Below are 19,572 nucleotides of genomic sequence, written 5' to 3' on the forward strand. Positions count from 1 at the left end.
TGAGGATCCTCAAAGCACTGTCCACACTTTTTGAATTTAGCAAGCATGAGGAACTGTTGTTAAAGGCACAGAAACTGGAGCAGAAGAGAGGTGATATAAAGATATATTATGCTGAAAGACAGAGGGATTCACAATAATACTCATAGTGGAAGAAAAGGAACCTTAGTTTAGAGAAGGAATTATGTCTGTCATTATACCAAGTATCTGGTCTTGCACTGTTTTATTTTGAAAACTATTATTGTATTTTCTTGATATTTGCATATTTTGATTATTTTTGCCATTGCCATGGTATATAAGAAATTTATATTATATATAATTATTTCAGATTTTTATTATTCACATCTAATTATCTAGGGCATTTTTTTCACTTTTTGTTATTTCATTTTTAATCAAAGTTTAAGCTAATTAAAAGCAATAGAATTTTAAAGAAACTTTTTTTTACAGAAGCATGAAGCTCTAATGAGAATCAATTATATTGAATAGGCAGGATATTTCCCTTGAGAACATTCATGGGTATGCCCTTAGAAGATAGAAATAACTTTTAGACATTTTGTTAACTATCAAAATCTCTAACACATGGTTAAGCATACATACCACCATGTGGAATGACCCAGCCAATACTTCCCCACTGGAGTCTCTCTCTCTCTCTCTCTCTCCTACCTTCTCAATTTCTCTCTGTGCTATCATATAAAATAGAAAAAGGGGAGGGGAAGAAAGGAAAAAAAAATGGCTGCAAGGAGGAGTGGATTTGTAGTGCTGGCATGAAGCCTGGATCCCAGTGATAACCTTAGCGGCAAACATAAAAATAAAATAAACTCAACATCATATCTAAGTTAACGTTTTTGATGCTTATGGAAATGGAGCATCAATATTGGACAGAAAATACAAGAAAAAATTAGTGAGTTGAAACAATATGATATAATGAAAGAAGGCCCACAATTTGATAGTGGCAGATTTTTTAAAATATGTTTATTTAGAGTAGAGGAGAGATACAGCAGTGATAGCACAGCAGACTTTCATGTCTGAAGCACTAGAGGTTACAAGTTCAATTCCTGGCACACAATAAGTCAAAGTTGAAAAATGCTTTGATAAAGAATAATCTCAAAAAATAGCAGGGGTAGATAGCATAACGGTCATGAAAAGAGGCTGTCATGGCTGAGGCTCCAAAGTCCCAAGTTCAATCCCCTGCCACCATAAACCAGAACTGAGTACTCTGGTAAAAAAAATAATAATAATAAATTAAAATATTTATTTATTTAATGTGAATGAAAGAGGAGGGCCAGGACACCACTCAGTCCACTACTGTATATGGTACTAGGAGGCTAACCCAGAGTTTCAAGCATATAAAGAATTAATTCTGCCAGTCACTGCTCTGTCCCACCTCAAACCCCACCCACCCACCAGACACTTCCAAACCCATTGATTGTGAGATTCTTTACACATAGTGGAGCTCATGGTCTCACTAATGGTCAAAATGTTAAGGAAATACTGACCTTTAAGTGAAATGAGGCATAAAAAGCAAAGGGGGGGGGGTAATGTAGTGGGTTAAATGCACGTGGCGCAAAGCGCAAGGACCGGATATGGATCTGGGTTCCAGCCCCGGCTCCCCACCTGGAGGGAGGTCGCTTCACAAGCGGTGAAGCAGGTCTGCAGGTGTCTATCTTTCTCTTTGCCTATGTGTCTTCCCCTCCTCTTTCTGTCCTGTCCAATAACAACAGCAATGACAACAATAATAATAAATACAACAAGGGCAACAAAAATGGGGGAAAAGACACAGAATTATTAGTATGAATAAGCTAAGAACATGCTTCCTCAGTGAAGTGCTATATATCAATAAATTAAACTCCAATTAATTGTGGTGTGTTTAAAAAAAAGAAAAGAAAAAAAGAAGAAAAAAAAACCCAAAGGTGAGTATCAGACTACCTCACTCAAAGTTGGAACTTAAAAGACAAGGACAGACAGAGAAAAAACGAAGTGAAACCTGGACTGGGTTTGTCATATTACACCAATCAAAAGACTCAGGGAAAGAAAGGGGTTGGAGAGAGAGAGTGTTCAGGGAGAGTCTTGTTGTCCTGGTGCATAACAGTGTAAAAGGACCTAAGCTAGGGGGTGAGAATGTTTTGCAGACACCTATCATGGGGAGATGAGAAATTTTACTCCTATATAAATCACTGACCCCCAATGATTTTTTAAAAGTTACTAAAAAATGATTAATATAGTGTAGAAACAGTGAGAAATGAGTTCTTTCAGATGAATTCCTGAATAATGAAGTGCAAATTATCTAGATGGCTTATTTTTTTAAAAAAATATGTTTATTTATTTATTTGATAGAGACAGAGAAATTAAGAGGGGAGGAGAGACAGAAAGACACCTGTAGCCCTGCTTCACCACTCGTGAAACTTTCTCCCTGCAGGTGGGGACCAGGAGCTTGCACCCTGGTCCTTGTGCATTATAACGTGTGTGCTCAACCAGATGCACCACTGCCTGACCCGTAGATGGCTTATTTTTATGTTCTTCAACCAGTGGGATTTTCTATTTATGCACATTCCTAAAATGGTAAAATGTCTTTCTCAAACTAGCCAATTCTTCCCCAAACAACTCACTTATATTGTTCTTTCCAGTCTTAAAGGACAATGTGTTGGCTTTAGGAGTAATCAGCTTTCACACCTGTTTTCTTGCCTCCAGCCCCACTCACCATCTTTGGCATGTGCTCCTGCTTGTAGGCACTCACGGCTCCCTCGAGGCAGCAGATCAGACACATCAGAAGAACTAACTGAAGGCTCATTCAGAGAAACAAAATGGCGGGGCTTACAGTTTCTACAGTCTCCTACTTTGACTTTTGTTTAAAGAGCTATTCTACACAATGAACACTGGAATATTGGAAAGAAACTCACAGTGCTGTCTTTCCTCTGCTCTCAACATCCTGTCCTGATTCTTTGCAGTATTCAAGTGAAAGTGAGAAATCTTATCACTGAATTATGTTCTCAACCAACTCAGGCTGGTGTTGGTAGGATTGAAAGCCACACCCACCTTGGGACTCTGAGTCATTTACTCTGCCAAGTAAATGACTTAGTCAAGTGAAGTTACCCAGGTCTTTCATGCTGAGCTGTTGAATGAAGGGAAAAAGCCAAGTGCCAGTTCTGGTCCATGATAGAGAAGTGGGTCACACTGAATATTAACTTTTCCTATTAGTATTTATGGGTCTGGAGAAACATGGAGGCACCCAGGTTATACTTCTCAGGGGTCAGCTGGGTTATGTGCTGCATTGGCAGTCAAAGAATTCACCAACAAGATAAGCTCGCGCCTCAGGTGTCAACTGAGGGCAGATTTTTCTGTGTCCTCTCCCAATCCTATGCATCCTCATACAAGACAATACAGATGTTGAAGAAGTTTCCTGATCCCAGACTACTTGATATTTGTTGTCAGAAATACAACTGATTGGATGCTTCTGATCTACTTGGTCTAGGCTTTTGAGAGAGTCCGCATATCAAATACACAACCTAAATATATAAAAAGATTCAGTTTGTGTTTTGAAAAACTTTGAGACATACAATTGATTTTCCCCCTCTCATATCAATTAACTAGTGATTTATATGTCTACATTTTGCTAGGAGTGTACATAAACACCATTCCCACCACCAAAAGACTGTGACCCATCCCTCCCACCCACTCCCACCCCCCACTGTCCCAGGAAGCTGCATGTCTACCCCTCACCACAGGGTTTTTACTTTGGTGCCTTACTTACAATTTGGTCAGGTCCTGCTTTTAGTTTCCCTTTCAGATCTTCTTACTCAACTTCTGTTGATGAGTGGGATCATCCCATACTCATCTTTATCTTTCTGACTTAGCTCACTTAACATAATCCCTTCTAGCTCTGTCCAAGATGGGTCAGAGAAGGTGGGTTCATTGTTCTTGATAGCTGCATAGTATTCCATTGTGTATATATACCACAGCTTTCTCAGCCACTCATCTGTTGTTGGGCACCTGGGTTGCTTCCAGGTTTTAGCTATTATGAATATACAAGATACTGGGTACTGTACAGGAAACCATAACAAAAGGACTTTCCAAAGTTAACCCAATTACCAAATAATGTGATGATAACATTAACTATCCATTGTCTTTTTGAACCCTAAGACAGCAGGAACCTCACGTCTCCACTATAGAGCCCCTACTTCCCCCAGTCCTGGAACCCTTGGATAGGGCCCACTTTCCCATATGCCTCTCCCAATCCATATCAAATAATATTGCATCCGCCGATCACAACCTAACCAACGCAACGATTGCCACCTCAACATGCTTCACATCAGACTGTGTCCAGAGACTTCACGTGTGGAATGACAACCCTTCAGCTTCATTACTCAGGTGAGACCTTTCCTTTCATAGTATACTCTAATTTCATCTCAGGTAGTTCACTTTCTAACAAAGTCCCAAAACCTAGATATACACCAGTTTCTGTGAGAGAGAGCATATGTTCACACGTATCCATAAACTACTGCAAAATATATACCTGAAAGCAGAAGTACACTAGAGTTTGCAGTGAGTGCCTCCCTAACACTTCCTCTCCACTATTCCAAGCTTTGGGTCCATGAGTGCTCAACAATTTGTTTGGCTTCGTATGTTAACTCTCTTTTCAGTCACCAGGTTCCAGATGTCATCAGGACGCTGGCCAGGCTTCCCTGGACTGAAGACCCCACCAATGTGTCCTGGAGCTCCGCTTCCCCAGAGACACACCCTACTAGGGAAAGAGAGAGGCAGACTGGGAGTATGGACCGACCAGTCAACGCCCATGTTCAGCGGGGACGCAATTACAGAAGCCAGACCTTCCACCTTCTGCAACCCTCAATGACCCTGGGTCCATGCTCCCAGAGGGATAGAGAATGGGAAAGCTATCAGGGGAGGGGGTGGGATATGGAGATTGGGTGGTGGGAATTGTGTGGAGTTGTACCCCTCCTACCCTATGGATTTGTTAATTAATCCTTTCTTAAATTAAAAAAAAAAAAGAAATACAACTAATTTTACCTACACCTCCAAGTTTGCAAAAAACATGTCCGGTTGTTCCTTACCAGATACATTCCTTTGTCTAATAATATCAGGAGGCTTGCCCAGTAAGAGAGGTTTCAAGCACTCCTTCGCCACAGCTTCTGACTTCAGGTTGAGGTCTGGAGTATGTCAAGAGTTAACTATTAGCCAGCCTACATGCCTAAAGGTAATGCAAAAATGCATTTATCCATAACTCTGATGTCTGACACCCTCCCTGAAGAGTCTGGGGGATGTACATAGGGTGACCTGAGAATAAACCTAGCATTTGGGGACATCAAAAAGATGCACCTAAATTATGACATTCAGACAAAGACTACTGTAATTTGATTTTAATCAACCCTACCGGTGGTAGCACAGCTGATTAAGCCCACATGGTGCAAAGCACAAGGACCGGTCTAAGGATGCCAGTTTGAGCCCCCAGCTCCCCACCTGTTGGGGAGTCACTTCACAGGTGGTGAAGCAGGTCTACAGGTGTCTTTCTCTCCCCCTCTCTGTCCTCTTCTCCTCTCTATTTCTCTCTGTCCTATCCAACAACGATGACATCAATAACAATAACTACAACAATAAAAAAACAAGGGCAACAAAAGGGAATAAAATTAATAAATATTAAAAAATAATAAAATAAAAAAATCAACTCTACCTACATTCTTGATGTTTCCCCCACCACGAAAACATGCATGGACCTTTTACTATTGATGTATAACTACCTGCTATTAATGCCTTGACATTTGCTCCTGATATATGTTTTACTTAAAAAAAAAATAACCTTTGATCTTCCTCATTCCTTTTGATGTAATTCATGATTTTATCAATAAATACTCTGCCAGAGTTCTGATCAGGGTCACCCACTTGACACTGTCCTGTCTTGGGGTGTCTTTTGTGTGTCCTTCCAGATCTCTTCATGTCAACTGTATGGTAACTCAATTAATTCTCTCTCAGTCCTGAGATGCACTGGATTTCAGGGCCCTGGCATCTGGCTAAGGTTCTCTACCTGCATATTAGCCATAGGTAAATAGATAGAGATAGAGATGAGATAAACTCAAAATGATTTGGATATCTAGCCACATGTCCTTAACAGGTCCTCTCTTTCTCTCTCTCTCTCTCTTCCTCTCCCTCTCCCTCTCGCCTCTTTATTTTTACTTTTTTTTTTTTATTTAAATTTTTAATTTAAGAAAGGATTAGTGAACAAAGGCATAAGGTAGGAGGGGTACAACTTCACACAATTCCCACCACCCAATCCCCATAACCCACCCTCTCCCATGATAGCCTTCCCATTCTCTAGCCCTCTGGGAGCATGGACCCAGGGTCGTTGAGGGTTGCAGAAGGTAGAAGGTCTGGCTTCTGTAATTGCTTCCCTGCTGAACATGGGTGTTGACTGGTCGGTCCATACTCCCAGTCTGCCTCTCTCTTTCCCTAGTCAGGTGTGTCTCTGGGGAAGCTGAGCTCCAGGACACATTGGTGGGGTCCTCAATCCAGGGAAGCCTAGCCAGCATCCTGGTGGCATCTGGAACCTGGTGATTGAAAAGAGAGTTAACATACGAAGCCAATCAATTTGTTGAGCAAACATGGATCCCAAGATTGGAATAGTGGAGAGGAAGTGTTGGGGAGGTACTCACTGCAAACTCTAGTGTAATCCTGCTTTCAGGTATATATTTTGCAGTAGTTTATGGATACGTGTGCACATACGCTCTCTCTCACAGAAACTGGTGTATGTCTAGGTTATAGGACTTTGTTAGAAAGTGAACTACCTGAGATGAAATTAGAGTGTACTATAAAAGGAAAGGTCTCACCCGAGTAATGGCTTGCAGTTGACAGCAAAACACAATAGTTTGTACATGTGTAACATTCATCAGCTTTCCACATAACAATTCAACCCCCAGTAGGTCCTCCTCTGCCATCATGTTCCAGGCCCTGAGCCCTCTCCCCCACCCGAGTGCCTAACTTTGGTGCAATACACTAACTCCAATCCAAGTTCTGCTTTGTGTTTTCCCTCCTCGTATTGTTTTTTAACTTCTGCCTATGAGTGAAATCATCGAATATTCATCCTTTTGTTTCTGATGTATCTCATTCTTCTTTCTTTATTCACACACTTTTATCATATCAGTGACTCTTACTCATAAGCCTTTACATTTTCTCAAAACAGATCCCTTTTCCATCTCACAGCTACTATTCTATTTGAGGCTTTCTTCATCTCCCTTTGAGGCATGGGCCATATCAATTCTACCCTTCTTACTGTGTCAGAGTGATTATTACAAGATCTTGGGAGGATTTAAGTCCCTACCCCTTGGATCAATTGGCACCTAAACTCCTGTCTTCATTGTCTTTATCCCTTGTTACATTCTTTATGCATCAACAACTCACAGTTTTCCTTTTATTTAGAAATAGCTTCTTCCATGCATGCTTCTCTGCCTCACGGGCCCTTCTCTTCCCACAGCACACACTCCCTTTCCTTTTATCTTAGCCTAAAGTGCTCACCTTTTTGATTCTATTCAGATACATTCTCAGCCAGCTTGGCTCAGAGTCTATTTTGCTCTCATATGTTTCTTAAAGCACATTTTAACATGTCTTTGAAATTTTGCTTTTGCTCTTACCTCCCCTACAAAAATATAATCCTGAGGTCTTGGGGTTTTGTGTTAACCATCTTTATATATGTCTGAAAACCAGACAAAAGAATAAGGGAATAAATGAGTTGCCAATTGCCATGTTATCTTCTACTGTTTTGATCAAAGAGCGTTATGTTATTCTCTTCAGGCCATTTGCTAGATAGGATTTCTTGAGTTTGCAGATCACTGATGGACTTAAAAAAGTCATTTATTGTTTTTATCTGACCGAGTCCGGATTGCTATTATCAGTCATGCAACATAAATAGCTGCCCTCTTTCTTCTCCCACCAGCTGTGCTCCTTCCCTTGGAAAATCTCCAGTCGGTGTTTTTACATGAACTATCATCTGTAGAACCAAGGTCTGAATGAATGAAAGACACTAATCCTATTACTGCTCCACTTTAGAGAAAACTGTCCTAAAGAGCCTAATGATTTTTTAGGCTCAAGAATGCTAAGGCCCCACTACCCTGAGAACAGCGCTTCACTAAGCCAAAGTGCTGGCTGAGGGCCAGGTAATGGATGCCACATCTGGATAAGCGCACTTGTTACAAGGTGTTGTCTTTAAGAGTAACCAGTTTCCACACCTGTTTTCTTACCTCCAGGCCCCCACCAGCAGAGGGAAGCTTCATGGGCAGTCTCAGAAATTAAAAGATCACAAAATTAGAAGAAAAAGAGACCACAGAGTGATGTTAAATCTATTAGAGCAGCTCTGTAAGATGAAGGCTGAAAATGCTCATTCAAAAGTGTCTATATTAAATAGCAGACTGCAGGGAGACACGTTTCAATAGAATGCTTGGTGTCAGAGTGTAACTGTACCCAGCAGTCAAAGGAAGATGAGCAACAAAGAGTCAAATTCTCAAACATTCCCCTTTTCAGGGAGAGACAGAGAAGAAGAGAGTGTGAAAGAGACCACAACACCAAAGCTCCTTTCAATCAAGTCAGGGCCAAGCTCAAACCTGGGCCAACATATGGCAAAGAAACAATAAAACTATTAAGTAAGTGATTTAACTGACTCAGATGCTAAATATTCATTTTATGTTCTGGAAGAAGAAGAAATTTTGATGCTGTCTAAAGAAACTCAAGAGAAGAGGTGTGTGCACTCGTGTGTGTGTGTGTTTGTGTGTGTGTGTGTGTGTGTGTGTGTGTGTGCGCGCGCACACACACAGGACTGTTTTCATAGCTGTGTTGTTCAATATGGGAATCATTCGTAATGTAATGCGGTTATCAAATATTTGAAATATGGTTGATCAAATTGAGATGTTTTATGAATTAAGACTCACAGCACACTTGAGAGGTTTGATATGGGGCAGTGGGTAGATAGCATAATGGTTATGCAAACAGACTCTCATGTCTATGGCTCCAAAGTTCCAGGTTCAGTCCTCTGCACCACCATTAACCAGAGCTGAGCAGTGCTCTGGTTAAGAAAAAAAAAAAAAGATTTGATAGAAAAAACTGACATAAACTAATAAGAATTTTTACATGAAATACAAGTTTGATTATAATTTGGATAGACTGGGTTAGATACAGTATCTTATTAAAGTCAATGTCACAGAATTTACTTGGGAGCTGGGTGGTAGGACACTTGGTTGAACACACACATTACCATGTGTCAGAACCTGCATTCAAATGGCAGGACCCCTAAACCCTGTAGAGGGGAAGGTTCATAAGTAGTGAAGCAAATGCTGCAGGTTTCTCTCTCTTTCCCTCTGTATCTCCTCTCCTCTCTCAGTTTATCTCTGGTATATCAAATAAAATTTACAAAAAGGAAAAATAGCCACAGTGGATTCGTCATGCTGGCACAAAGCCCCAGTAATAACCTTGTCAGCAACAACAACAACAAAAAATTGTCCTAATGTACTTATTTGAAAGTATAAAATCAGGAGCTGGGTGGTGGCGCACCTGGGTGAGCACACATATTACAATGTGCAAGGACCTGGGTTTGAGGACCTGGGGGAAAAAGCTGTGCAAGTGCTGAAGCAGTGCTGCAGGTGTCTCTGTGTCTCTCCCTCTCTATCATCCCTCCTTCTGTATTTCTGGCTGTCTCTGTCCAATAAATAAATAAATAAATAAAGATAATAAAAACATTTTTAAAAGAAGGTATAAAATAACTCATATAGTCCACACAACATATCTATTGGGCAGTGCTTAGCTGGATTACAGGCTGACTGGTAGAAAAATCAACAGCAGTAACAATATCTGTGGCAGGCGGAATTCTCACATGTACCCAAGTTATTCAGCTACATATTTTTTCCACTGTGACCATGCCTCAGGCCACCACTGAAAATGGAAGGCTCTCCCTCCCTTGATGGAGATACTAGCCAGCTGAGTAAACAGAGAGGGAAATTCACCTGGGCAGTTCTGACCTAACCAGATGACTCCTTTAAAAGATGAAGCTTTAGAGAAATACTATTCAATGACATCAAAGAACAGTAAATTACTATTACGAGTGAATGAGGCCATTCATAAGGCAAGGGATTGACAATGCCGTCTAGTGTCTGAGGGCAATTTCTAGGCACCAGTCACTCCGTGATCATATTACTATGAAAGGATGGACTAAGTTTGCCTAGAAACCTGAATAAGTGTGAAAGAATAGCCTGAGCCTTGGGTGAAATCTGCAGCCTCAAACCACAATGTGACTTCAACCTAACTAGAACCTGCTGAGTAGAGGGCTCAACTAGCCCACACCGTACTCCGGTACTCTGGAGCCACAGACAATATAAGATAATTAATTTATGTTTCAGAGGTTCTCCGTTTGTGGTAATTCTGTATGTAGCAACAGGAACCTAATATATTTAACATTTAACTAGTAATTATTATATTTGAATTATTTCTATTGGGAGGGGGGATTAATGGTTTACAGTACAGTTGTTGACACACAGGTCCAATTTCCCATCTCCCTATGAAAGGTCTTTGTAAACCACTCTTTCCCTGTGGCAGGGTGGCGGTGCACATGGTTGAGCAAACATATACCAGCGTCCAGAGTTCAAAGGACCTGGATTCAAACCTCTGGTCCTCACCTGCAAGGCGGAGTAGTGGTGAGCTTCACAAATGGTAAAACAGTGCTGCCGGTGTGTGTCTTTCTCTCCCTCTCTATCCTCTCTTCCCTTGCAGTGTCCTCTTTATCTCTATCCAAAATAAATAAAAATTTCAAAAAGAACACTTTCCCCCAACTTACTTCCTTTTCCATCATCATGCACCAGGACCAGGGCTCTCTCCTCTCTCTCTCTCTCTCTCTCTCTCTCTCTCTCTCTCTCTATCTTCTATCTATCTATCTATCTCTCTCTATCGCTCTCTATCTCTCTTCTCTTTTGCTCTCCTTCCCCAAAATCTTTTGCTTTGGTGCTGAGGGAAAACACAAAATGAACCCGCCTTCCAGTACAAGTTTCACTGTGTGTTTTCCCTCTTTGCCTTTGTTTCTCCATTTTTGTCTAGTTTCACTTAACAGGAGGCTTTTAAGTTTCATTCAAGATGAGGTGAAGTAGGTGACTTCATCATTTTTAACAGCTGAGTTTACCTAGAAATCATTACACATCATACATTATACCAAACCCTTCAGAAACCTCACCTCATTTGATTCTTCCATCTTTCTCCTTGCCGCACCTCTCCCCTCCACACACATGCACACGCCCTGAAGTACATTACTACCGTAATATTATAATGAAGGTAACAGACACAGCACAGCAAGGCTAAGTCTTTTTCTCCAAGATGTAAAACTAATATTGGTGAGAATGGAATTACAAAGATAACCACAAAATTATTAAAAATATATCATTACAAGAGTTAAACTTCAGAGGAGTCAGCTTGACGGCATCACGATAAGTGAGATAAGCCAAAAATTAGAAGGATAAATACTGATTGATCTCACTTAGAGGGGGAACTTAAGATATGAGGACAGAGAAGGAAAATGCAAAACGAAACTTGGACTAAGTAGAGTGTTTTGCACCAAAACAGTGGACTCTGGGGAAGGAGTGGGAGGAAAGGTGTTAATAAACCTTGTTCCTGTTGCATCAAGATGGAAAAGGGTCCAAGTTGTGGGAGAACTACGAGGAGATAAGAGACTGTATCCATGTGTCAGCAAGTACACTGTAAGCTATTAATCCCTCCCCACAATAAAAACGAAAGAAAAAGCAATAGAGAAGAGTAGGAAATAATGAAGGACTGAGGCACTAGAAATATTCATGATTAGTCAACAACTTGTTTGGCTTTGTATGTTAACTCTCTTTTCAGCCACCTGGTTCCAGATGCTATCATGATGCCACCCCGACTTCTCTGGACAGACAACCCCACCAATGTGTCCTGGAGCTCTGATTCATTAAAAGCCCACCCCACTAGGGAGAGAGAGAGAGGCAGGTTGAGAGTATAGATCGACCTGTCAATGCCCTTGTTCAGTGGGGAAGCAATTACAGAAGCCAGACCTTCCACCTTCTGTACCTCACAAGAACCTTGGCTTCATACTCCCAGAGGGATAAAGAATAGAGAAGCTATCAGGGGAGAGGGTGGGATACAGAGTTCTGGTGGTGGGAATTGTGTGGAGTTGTACCCCTCTTATCCTATGATTTTGTCAGTGTTTCCTTTTTATAAATAAAAGAAAAGAAAAAGAAATATTCCAGTATACTGCTGGTTGTAACACAATTAGCATGAAGTAAAAGGGTGTAAAGAATCCATTTAAAATCATAAATATAATTTAGCTTTGGAATGTAAACTATAAATAGATCATAAAAATAAGATCTTGTAAAAATTCGGAGGAGGCATTATGAACTAGTAATAGGAAGGATGGCCCCAATCTCTGAAGGGAGGCTGGGTCATCCTGCTCTGCCACATGAAGAAGACTGGTCCTGAAATGAGTGCAGCCTAGACTGTTCCCAGCCGTGACCATGGACTGTGAGCTCTGAATGACAGGGACTCAGAATTTACACAGGCTCCTGTGTTAAGTATGAATATGTACGGCCCCCTGAGTCAGACTGATGGGGTAAACAGATTTTCTTCAAGTTTGGAGCTACTCCTATGCCAATGGATGCTTTATTACGTACAGGATACCAAGGCACTGGCGGAAGTTGTGGTGCTACTGGGTCTCTCCTTCATTTTCTCACATCTGTATCTCTGGCTCTCTCTGTCTGAAAATGTTGGCTCACAACAGTGAAACTCTGCTATGACAAAAATAAAAGATAAAGGAGTCCGAAGGTAGCTTAGCAGGTTAAGTGCACGTGGCGCCAAATGCAAGGAGCAGCATAAGGATCCTGGGTTAAGCCCCGGCTTCCCACCTACAGGGCAGTCGTTTCACAGGCGGTGAAGCAGGTCTGCAGGTGTCTATCTTTCTCTCTCCCTCTATGTCTTCCTCTCTTCTCTCCAGTTTTCTCTGTCCTATCCAACCGACAACATCATCAACAACAACAATAAAGCAAGAAGGGCAACAAAATAAAATAAATATTTATAGCACAAGGACTGGCATAAGGATCCCGGTTCAAGCCCCTGGCTCCCCACCTGCAGGTAAATTGCTTCACAAGTGGTGAAGCAGGTTTGCAGGTGTCTGTCTTTCTCTCCCCCTCTGTGTATCTCCCTCCTCTCTCCATTTCTCTCTGTCCTATCCAACAACGAAGACATGAATAACAACAACACTAATAAGTACAACAATAAAAAAGGGCAACAAAAAGAGAAAATGAATAAATAAATATATATAAAAAACAACAAAAACTACTTTAAATTAAATATTTATAAAAAATAAATAAAAGATAAAAAGTGAAATAAGTTTGGAGGAGTAAAACAAATATTGTACGATCTTGCTTTTTAAGTGAGATTTAAGAAACAAAACAAGTATTAAAAATAAAGAAAAATGTTAATAAATTGTGGTCTATTTCAGCAACTCAAAGGATGTGAAAGGGGGAGACAGGAAGGCATTGACGGGGGCAGGGTGGGAACTCAGTGCTCTGTGGTGGGGAAAGATGGCAATTTGGTGGGGGTGAGATATGAGACTCTCCCTTTCTGGTAGCAACACTCTTATAAAGCACTCAAAATCAAAAGTTAGAAATATCCAGAACTCACAGAAGCAAAGCATATGTGCATTAATTAGGATTATACAAAACACTGAAATTCACAAGAGAAGAATGTGTATTGTGAGGAGAGAGATACTTGATGTGGTGATGGTGATTCTTTCAGGTCCTGGCATATGATGCTAGCAGAGGGCCTAAGCTTGGGGTGAGAGTGTTTTGCAGACACCTGTCATGGTGAGATGAAAAGTTGTACCCATGTGCCAACAATGGTGGAGCAAATCATTGACTTCCCAATAAAAATTTAAAAAAAAATAGAGAAAGAGAGAAGGAGGAAGGAAAGAGGAGAGAGAGAAGCAGTGTCCGTGTAGAGAGACTAGATTTAAGTTGTGTGTATGTGCAGGGGTTATACCTACAGCTCCTTGCTGCATAGCCAAGCTTCCCACAAATCGGCAGAAAACACAATACCATTTGTCATTTCCAGTCTCACACACTAGAACTCCTGAAGATCTCATGGATATAATGAGGAATGTTAGAAATGGCTTACCAACAACAGTGATGAATGTTTCTACTCTAAAAGTAGCTTGGAATTTCAATTATAATGTATAGTCAATTAAATGAACTTACTTTGAGAGAGATTCTCTAGGGCTTTTCCCAGTTTCTTGCTCTCTTGAAGGATGTGGTTCAATTCATCAAAATCATGATTTTGTGGTCTATTCCGCCAATTCCACTTAGGATGCTCTACTGATCTTGGCACTACATTAAAAAAATGAGTGATTTGTAAATGTTTCACATTGTGATATAAACTTACTATTCATCATTATTGGAAAGACTGAAGCAAGATACGTCTAACAAAAAATGTGTGCTGTGGAGATGGTTTTACTGTGAATGTACAAGTGAAGTTGTAGTGTTTGCTTTTAAAAAATGTTATGTTTTCAATGAACAAGTAAAAGAAGGCGTGACAGTAGTGTTCACAGAAAAAAGAAACTTCAGTATTGATTTACAACTTACCTCAGTTGGGGGCTGGGTAGTGCTTCACCTGGTTAAGAGCATATGTTACCCTGTGCAAGGTCCCAAGTTCGAGCCCCTACTTCCCACCCACAGAGGAAGAACTTTAGGAGTGGTGAAGCAGTGCTGCAGGTGTCTCTCATTTTTCCATTTACTCCCCTCTCCCATCTCTATTCCTCTCTGTCTCTATCATAATGGAGGAGGAGGAGGGAAAGGAGGAGGAGGAAGGAAGGGAGGGAGGGAGGGAGGGAGGGAGGAAGGGAGGAAGGGAGGAAGGAAGGAAGGAAGGAAGGAAGGAAGGAAGGAAGGAAGGAAGGAAGGAAGGATGGAAGGTAAGAAAGAAGGAGGGAAGGAAAGAAAGAAGAAAGGAGATGGTTGTAGGGAGTAATAGAGTCATCATCTGAGTATCTAATTCCAGTGACAACACTGGTGGGGAAAAAAGGAAAAGAGAGAATGTCTTCACCAGCAACTAGTCAAAATATTTAAAAAGCTTTAGATAACCTTGACATGTGTTCTGATAAAAGACAACTATGCACGTATTTACCCTCAGTTCTCCCCTATTTTCTCACTCAGAAGTCACAGAAAGGGATTGATTTTGGTCAAAGAATTAGTGAACAAGGAGAGAATGCATCACTAGGCAAAAAAAGAGAAAAAACAATTGGGGGATATAAAATGAATTGATGAGTGGTAACTGGATTAAGCAAATTTAAGTCCTTACAAAGAGAGACAGAGGAAAATGAATTTTATACCATTTAAATAATAAAGCATCACCCAAAGAGGACTAATAGCGAAACATAAGAATGAAAGAGCTTAACTGTCTTTAAGTTTGAAAGGATTCATTGTCTAGTACAATGAATAGCTTATTATCACAAACTTTTAAAAAAAAAGTGGTGGGGCCGGGTGGTGGCGCACTTGGTTGAGCGCACATGTTACAATGTGCAAGGACCCAGGTTCGAGTCCCCGGTCCCCACCTGCAGGGGAAAACTTCACAAGTGGTGAAGCTGTGCTGCAGGTGTTTCTCTGTCTCTCTTCCTCTCTATTCCCCTTCCCTCTCGATTTCTGGCTGTCTCTATCAAATAAATAAAGATAATTAAAAAAAAAAGTGGTGACCAAAAAGTTATGAGAATCTTTCATACATAAAATAGTACGTTAATTAGACATTAAATTTCTTTCTTTTCTTATTTTTACCAGAGCACTGTTCAACTCTGGTTTATGACAGTACAGGGGATTGAACCTGGGACTTCGGAGTCTCAGGTATGAGATTATATATGCATAACCATTATGTTATCTACCCCTGCCCCCTAAATATCTTCTTTAAGTTGCCACAGAAAGTTTTTGTTTTTTAAATATTGAATTTTACTCCACTGCAGATTTTAACAAGTTTTTCCAATATATGATTACTACTTCAATTAATGGTTAATGAGCAATTAAAGATTAGTAATGTGGATCCTGAAATGGATTCATTAAATAGCAGATTTCTTTTTTTATATATAATTTTTGTTCATACTCTTTTTTAAAGATTTATTCTCTTTTGTTGCCCTTGTTGTTTTATTGTTGTAGTTATTGATGTCATCGTTGTTGGATAGGACAGAGAGAAATGGAGAGAGGAGGGGAAGACAGAGGGGGGAGAGAAAGACAGACACCTGCAGACCTGCTTCACCGCCTGTGAAGCGACTCCCCTGCAGGTGGGGAGCCGGGGGCTTGAACCGGGTTACCTGCGCTGGTCCTTGCACTTTGCGCCACTTGAGCTTAACCCGCTGTGCTACTGCCCGGCTCCCTAAATAGCAGATTTCTAAAGCGAAACACTTGGCCCAGAAGATAGAACAAATTGCTGCAAAGTGCTTAACTGAAGATAATGTCTTCATTTAGTTACATCCAACTAAAAAAAAAAAAATATCAAGATATTTGTAAGGGTTCTAAAGTTTACCTCCTAAGCACTCTTTTTCTTCAGAAAGCTTCTAATAGAGATGCTAAACCAAGGTAAAAAAAAAAAAAAAAAAAAAACCCAAAGTAGCCTAGAAAACATCTTGGTGGTAGAACACAGGACTTATAAGTCTGATTTCCCAGTTGTGATCCCCAGCTCTGCTTATTCCAGAGCTGAGCAATGATTTGCTGTCTCTATCTCTATCCCATCAAAACAAGTCTTCAATTTAAAAAAGAAAAAAATATATGGGACCTGAGGAACAGGTAAAACACATTTTTAAAAAGGGAAAGGGACCTAGGATGACAGTGAAGGGCAGTTTTTAAAGATAGTTGAATGAAAGCGTGGGAACCAAGGAAGGGATTCACTGGAGCAAGAAGACAGAGAACTATAGGAGAGAGTTCTAAAATATTTTTAATGAAATAAAAATATAAAGGAAAATCAGATCAGTGGTAGGATTTCTTGATACGTTTGATCACATCGAGAACATGTAATACTTTATGACAATGTATGTTATATACAATGTTAGCTGAGGAAACAGAACAAAAACAAACATAGAAGAAGAAGCAATTGTTGACTCTAACAAGTGTTAGACAGATCAGAACTCTATTGCACACAATACCAGTTAACATAGTCGTAGTCCTCTAAATATTAAGTCATTTCAAAAGTCAATCAATATTTGAAATAACTGCATGGCTATGAAGATGAGCTGGGCCAGGGCACAAGCACAAAGTCATAGAGTATGGTCAAAAGATGACGTCTCACGGACCAAGACCCTAAAGCTCTTCCCACCTGACTCCTACCCCCCTCCTTCCCCAGAACTGTTTTGCTTTAAGTTTTACTTCACTTCAGACACCTATCATGGAGAGATAAGAAATGGTACCATTTGTCAAAACTGTACTATAAGCCCCCCTCACCCAATAACATGGTAAAAAAAAAAAAAAAATCATGGTACTTTAGTAGCAACAAACTGCCTTATAAATCATTATTTGCCTCATTAAAATTATTTGAGAGGAGAAAGAGGTATCTCAGAATTAAAAAGTGAAAGAGAACTGTGTAAGTAGCAAGTAGGTTTACATCTGTATACTTGGATACCCACCCCACCCCTCAAAAAAACTATAGTAGTAAATGATTCCTAATTAAATGGAGAACTGGAAAATACTCATTATTATTGCCTTATAGTATTCCTTTCCTTTTTAAACTACATGCACTTTTGCATTCATATGAACAAAATAAAACATTTTAAACTTTTTTCTGACACTATAGGAAATACAGTCTCAGAATGTCACCTTTAAAAAAGAAATTTTCAATATTTAGTAAACAGTATAAAATATATACATATACATACATGTATCATGTCTCAGACCCAATAATGATATATCTGAACAATATATGAGATAAAACACTTGTACTTATGTAAATATATACAAACTTGTTTATTTTAGCAGAAAACAGATATTTATTTGCATATCCAGCAAATAATCTGTGAAAACAAAACTCTAGAAGTAATTTGACTGTCTTTCAACAGTCTACTGCACAAAAGTGTAGCACATCCACACTAAGCTAAAGTATGCACTTTTTAAAACACATGAGTTGGGGGTTGGACACACTGGGCTCAGCATACATAGTGCAAAGCACAAGGGCTGGTGCAATGATTCCTGTTCAACCCGCTGGCTCCCCACCAGCAGGGGGGTTGCTTGCAAGCAGTGAAACAGTTCTGCAGGTATCTATCTTTCTTTCCCCCTCTGTCTTCCCTTCCTCTCTCCATTTCTTTCTGTCCTATCCAACAACAGCAGCAGCGACAACAACAATAGTAACAGCAACAATAATGGAACAAAGATGGCTGCCAGGAGCAGTGGATTCATAGTGCAGACACCGAGCCCCAGAGATAAACATGGAGGCAAACAACAAAAAACAAACAAACAAACAAAAACTCAGGTTTGAGTCTGGCCCCCAAGTCACTGTCAAAAGCTCCTGTGCTGTATATGGTGTGTTTCCTTCTGTTTCTCTCTATAAGAAAAAATTGACTGGACTGGTGGAGTTCTAGTGACAACAACCAAAATGAATGTAGTGATGCTTGGTTTCAGTTTGTAGTTTTATCCCAAGCTAACTGATTCATACCAACCTTATCAGTTAGACCATTAATATAAAAAGGCTAGAAAATAAAGTGTGCACATTGTCATACACATAAGATTGATAGAAAAAAGCTCCTGTAATCCTAGAAAGACCTAAACTATGCATCCTGAATCCAGGGCGGGGTTGAGAATCTAATTCCGCAGAGTTGAACAAGGTAACTGTTGGCAGAAGGCAAGAAACACTGAGAACACAAGATGGGTAAAGTGGAGATGTCACCTCCTGAGAACAATAATTCTGGAAATCAGCATTCCCTCAAAATTCACTTGATACTAAAGTTGGGGTAGGGGTGTCCTGAATTAATGAGAGAAGTGCAATTTAAGGCAACAATGAGACATTACTTCATAACTGTAAGAATGTCAAACATTAGAAAGAGCAGAAAAAACAAGGCTGACAAGGATGTGGAGAAAAAGAGGAATTCTACACTGATGTAGAAATGTAAATGTGGTCAATCCCTGAAGGAACCAGCATGGAGACACCTCTGAACATCAGAGATGGATATGCTCTATTATCTGAAAATTCCTCTCCTAGGTGTTTATCAAAAGGACACAAAACTACACATTCAAAGAGATCTATGTATACCTGTGGTCATAGCAGCACAGTTTGTAATAGTCCAAATAAAAAAAGCAAAGAGATGTCCAAGAGCAGATAAGTGGTTAAGAATGTTATGGTATATATACAAGATGGAATACTCCTCAGCTTGAAGAATTATAAAATATTGTCCTTGGACTCATCTTGAAAGGAACTTGAAGGAATCATGTTAGGTGAGATCAGCCAAAAAAAGGAGGCATACTGGATGATTTCACTTACAGCTGGAATTTAAGAAACAAGAAAACAAAGGGAAAATACAGGGTAAATTTGGACGAGGTATGGTCTGATGCAGCA

General features: G+C 40.1%; 1 protein-coding gene across 2 annotated transcripts in view; it reads right to left on the reverse strand.

Moving 5' to 3' along the window:
* Window positions 1-19,572, reverse strand: part of C1H8orf34 (chromosome 1 C8orf34 homolog) — a 292,718-nt gene that overhangs the window by 185,978 nt on the left and 87,168 nt on the right. For both annotated transcript variants that reach the window (XM_007527156.3, XM_060200540.1), the window contains exon 4: window positions 14,253-14,381. In XM_007527156.3, coding sequence (XP_007527218.2) covers window positions 14,253-14,381 — 129 coding nt within the window. The remainder of the gene's footprint in view (window positions 1-14,252; window positions 14,382-19,572) is intronic.

This window comes from Erinaceus europaeus, chromosome 1 (assembly GCF_950295315.1).
Source record: "Erinaceus europaeus chromosome 1, mEriEur2.1, whole genome shotgun sequence".
NCBI classification, from domain to species: domain Eukaryota; kingdom Metazoa; phylum Chordata; class Mammalia; order Eulipotyphla; family Erinaceidae; genus Erinaceus; species Erinaceus europaeus.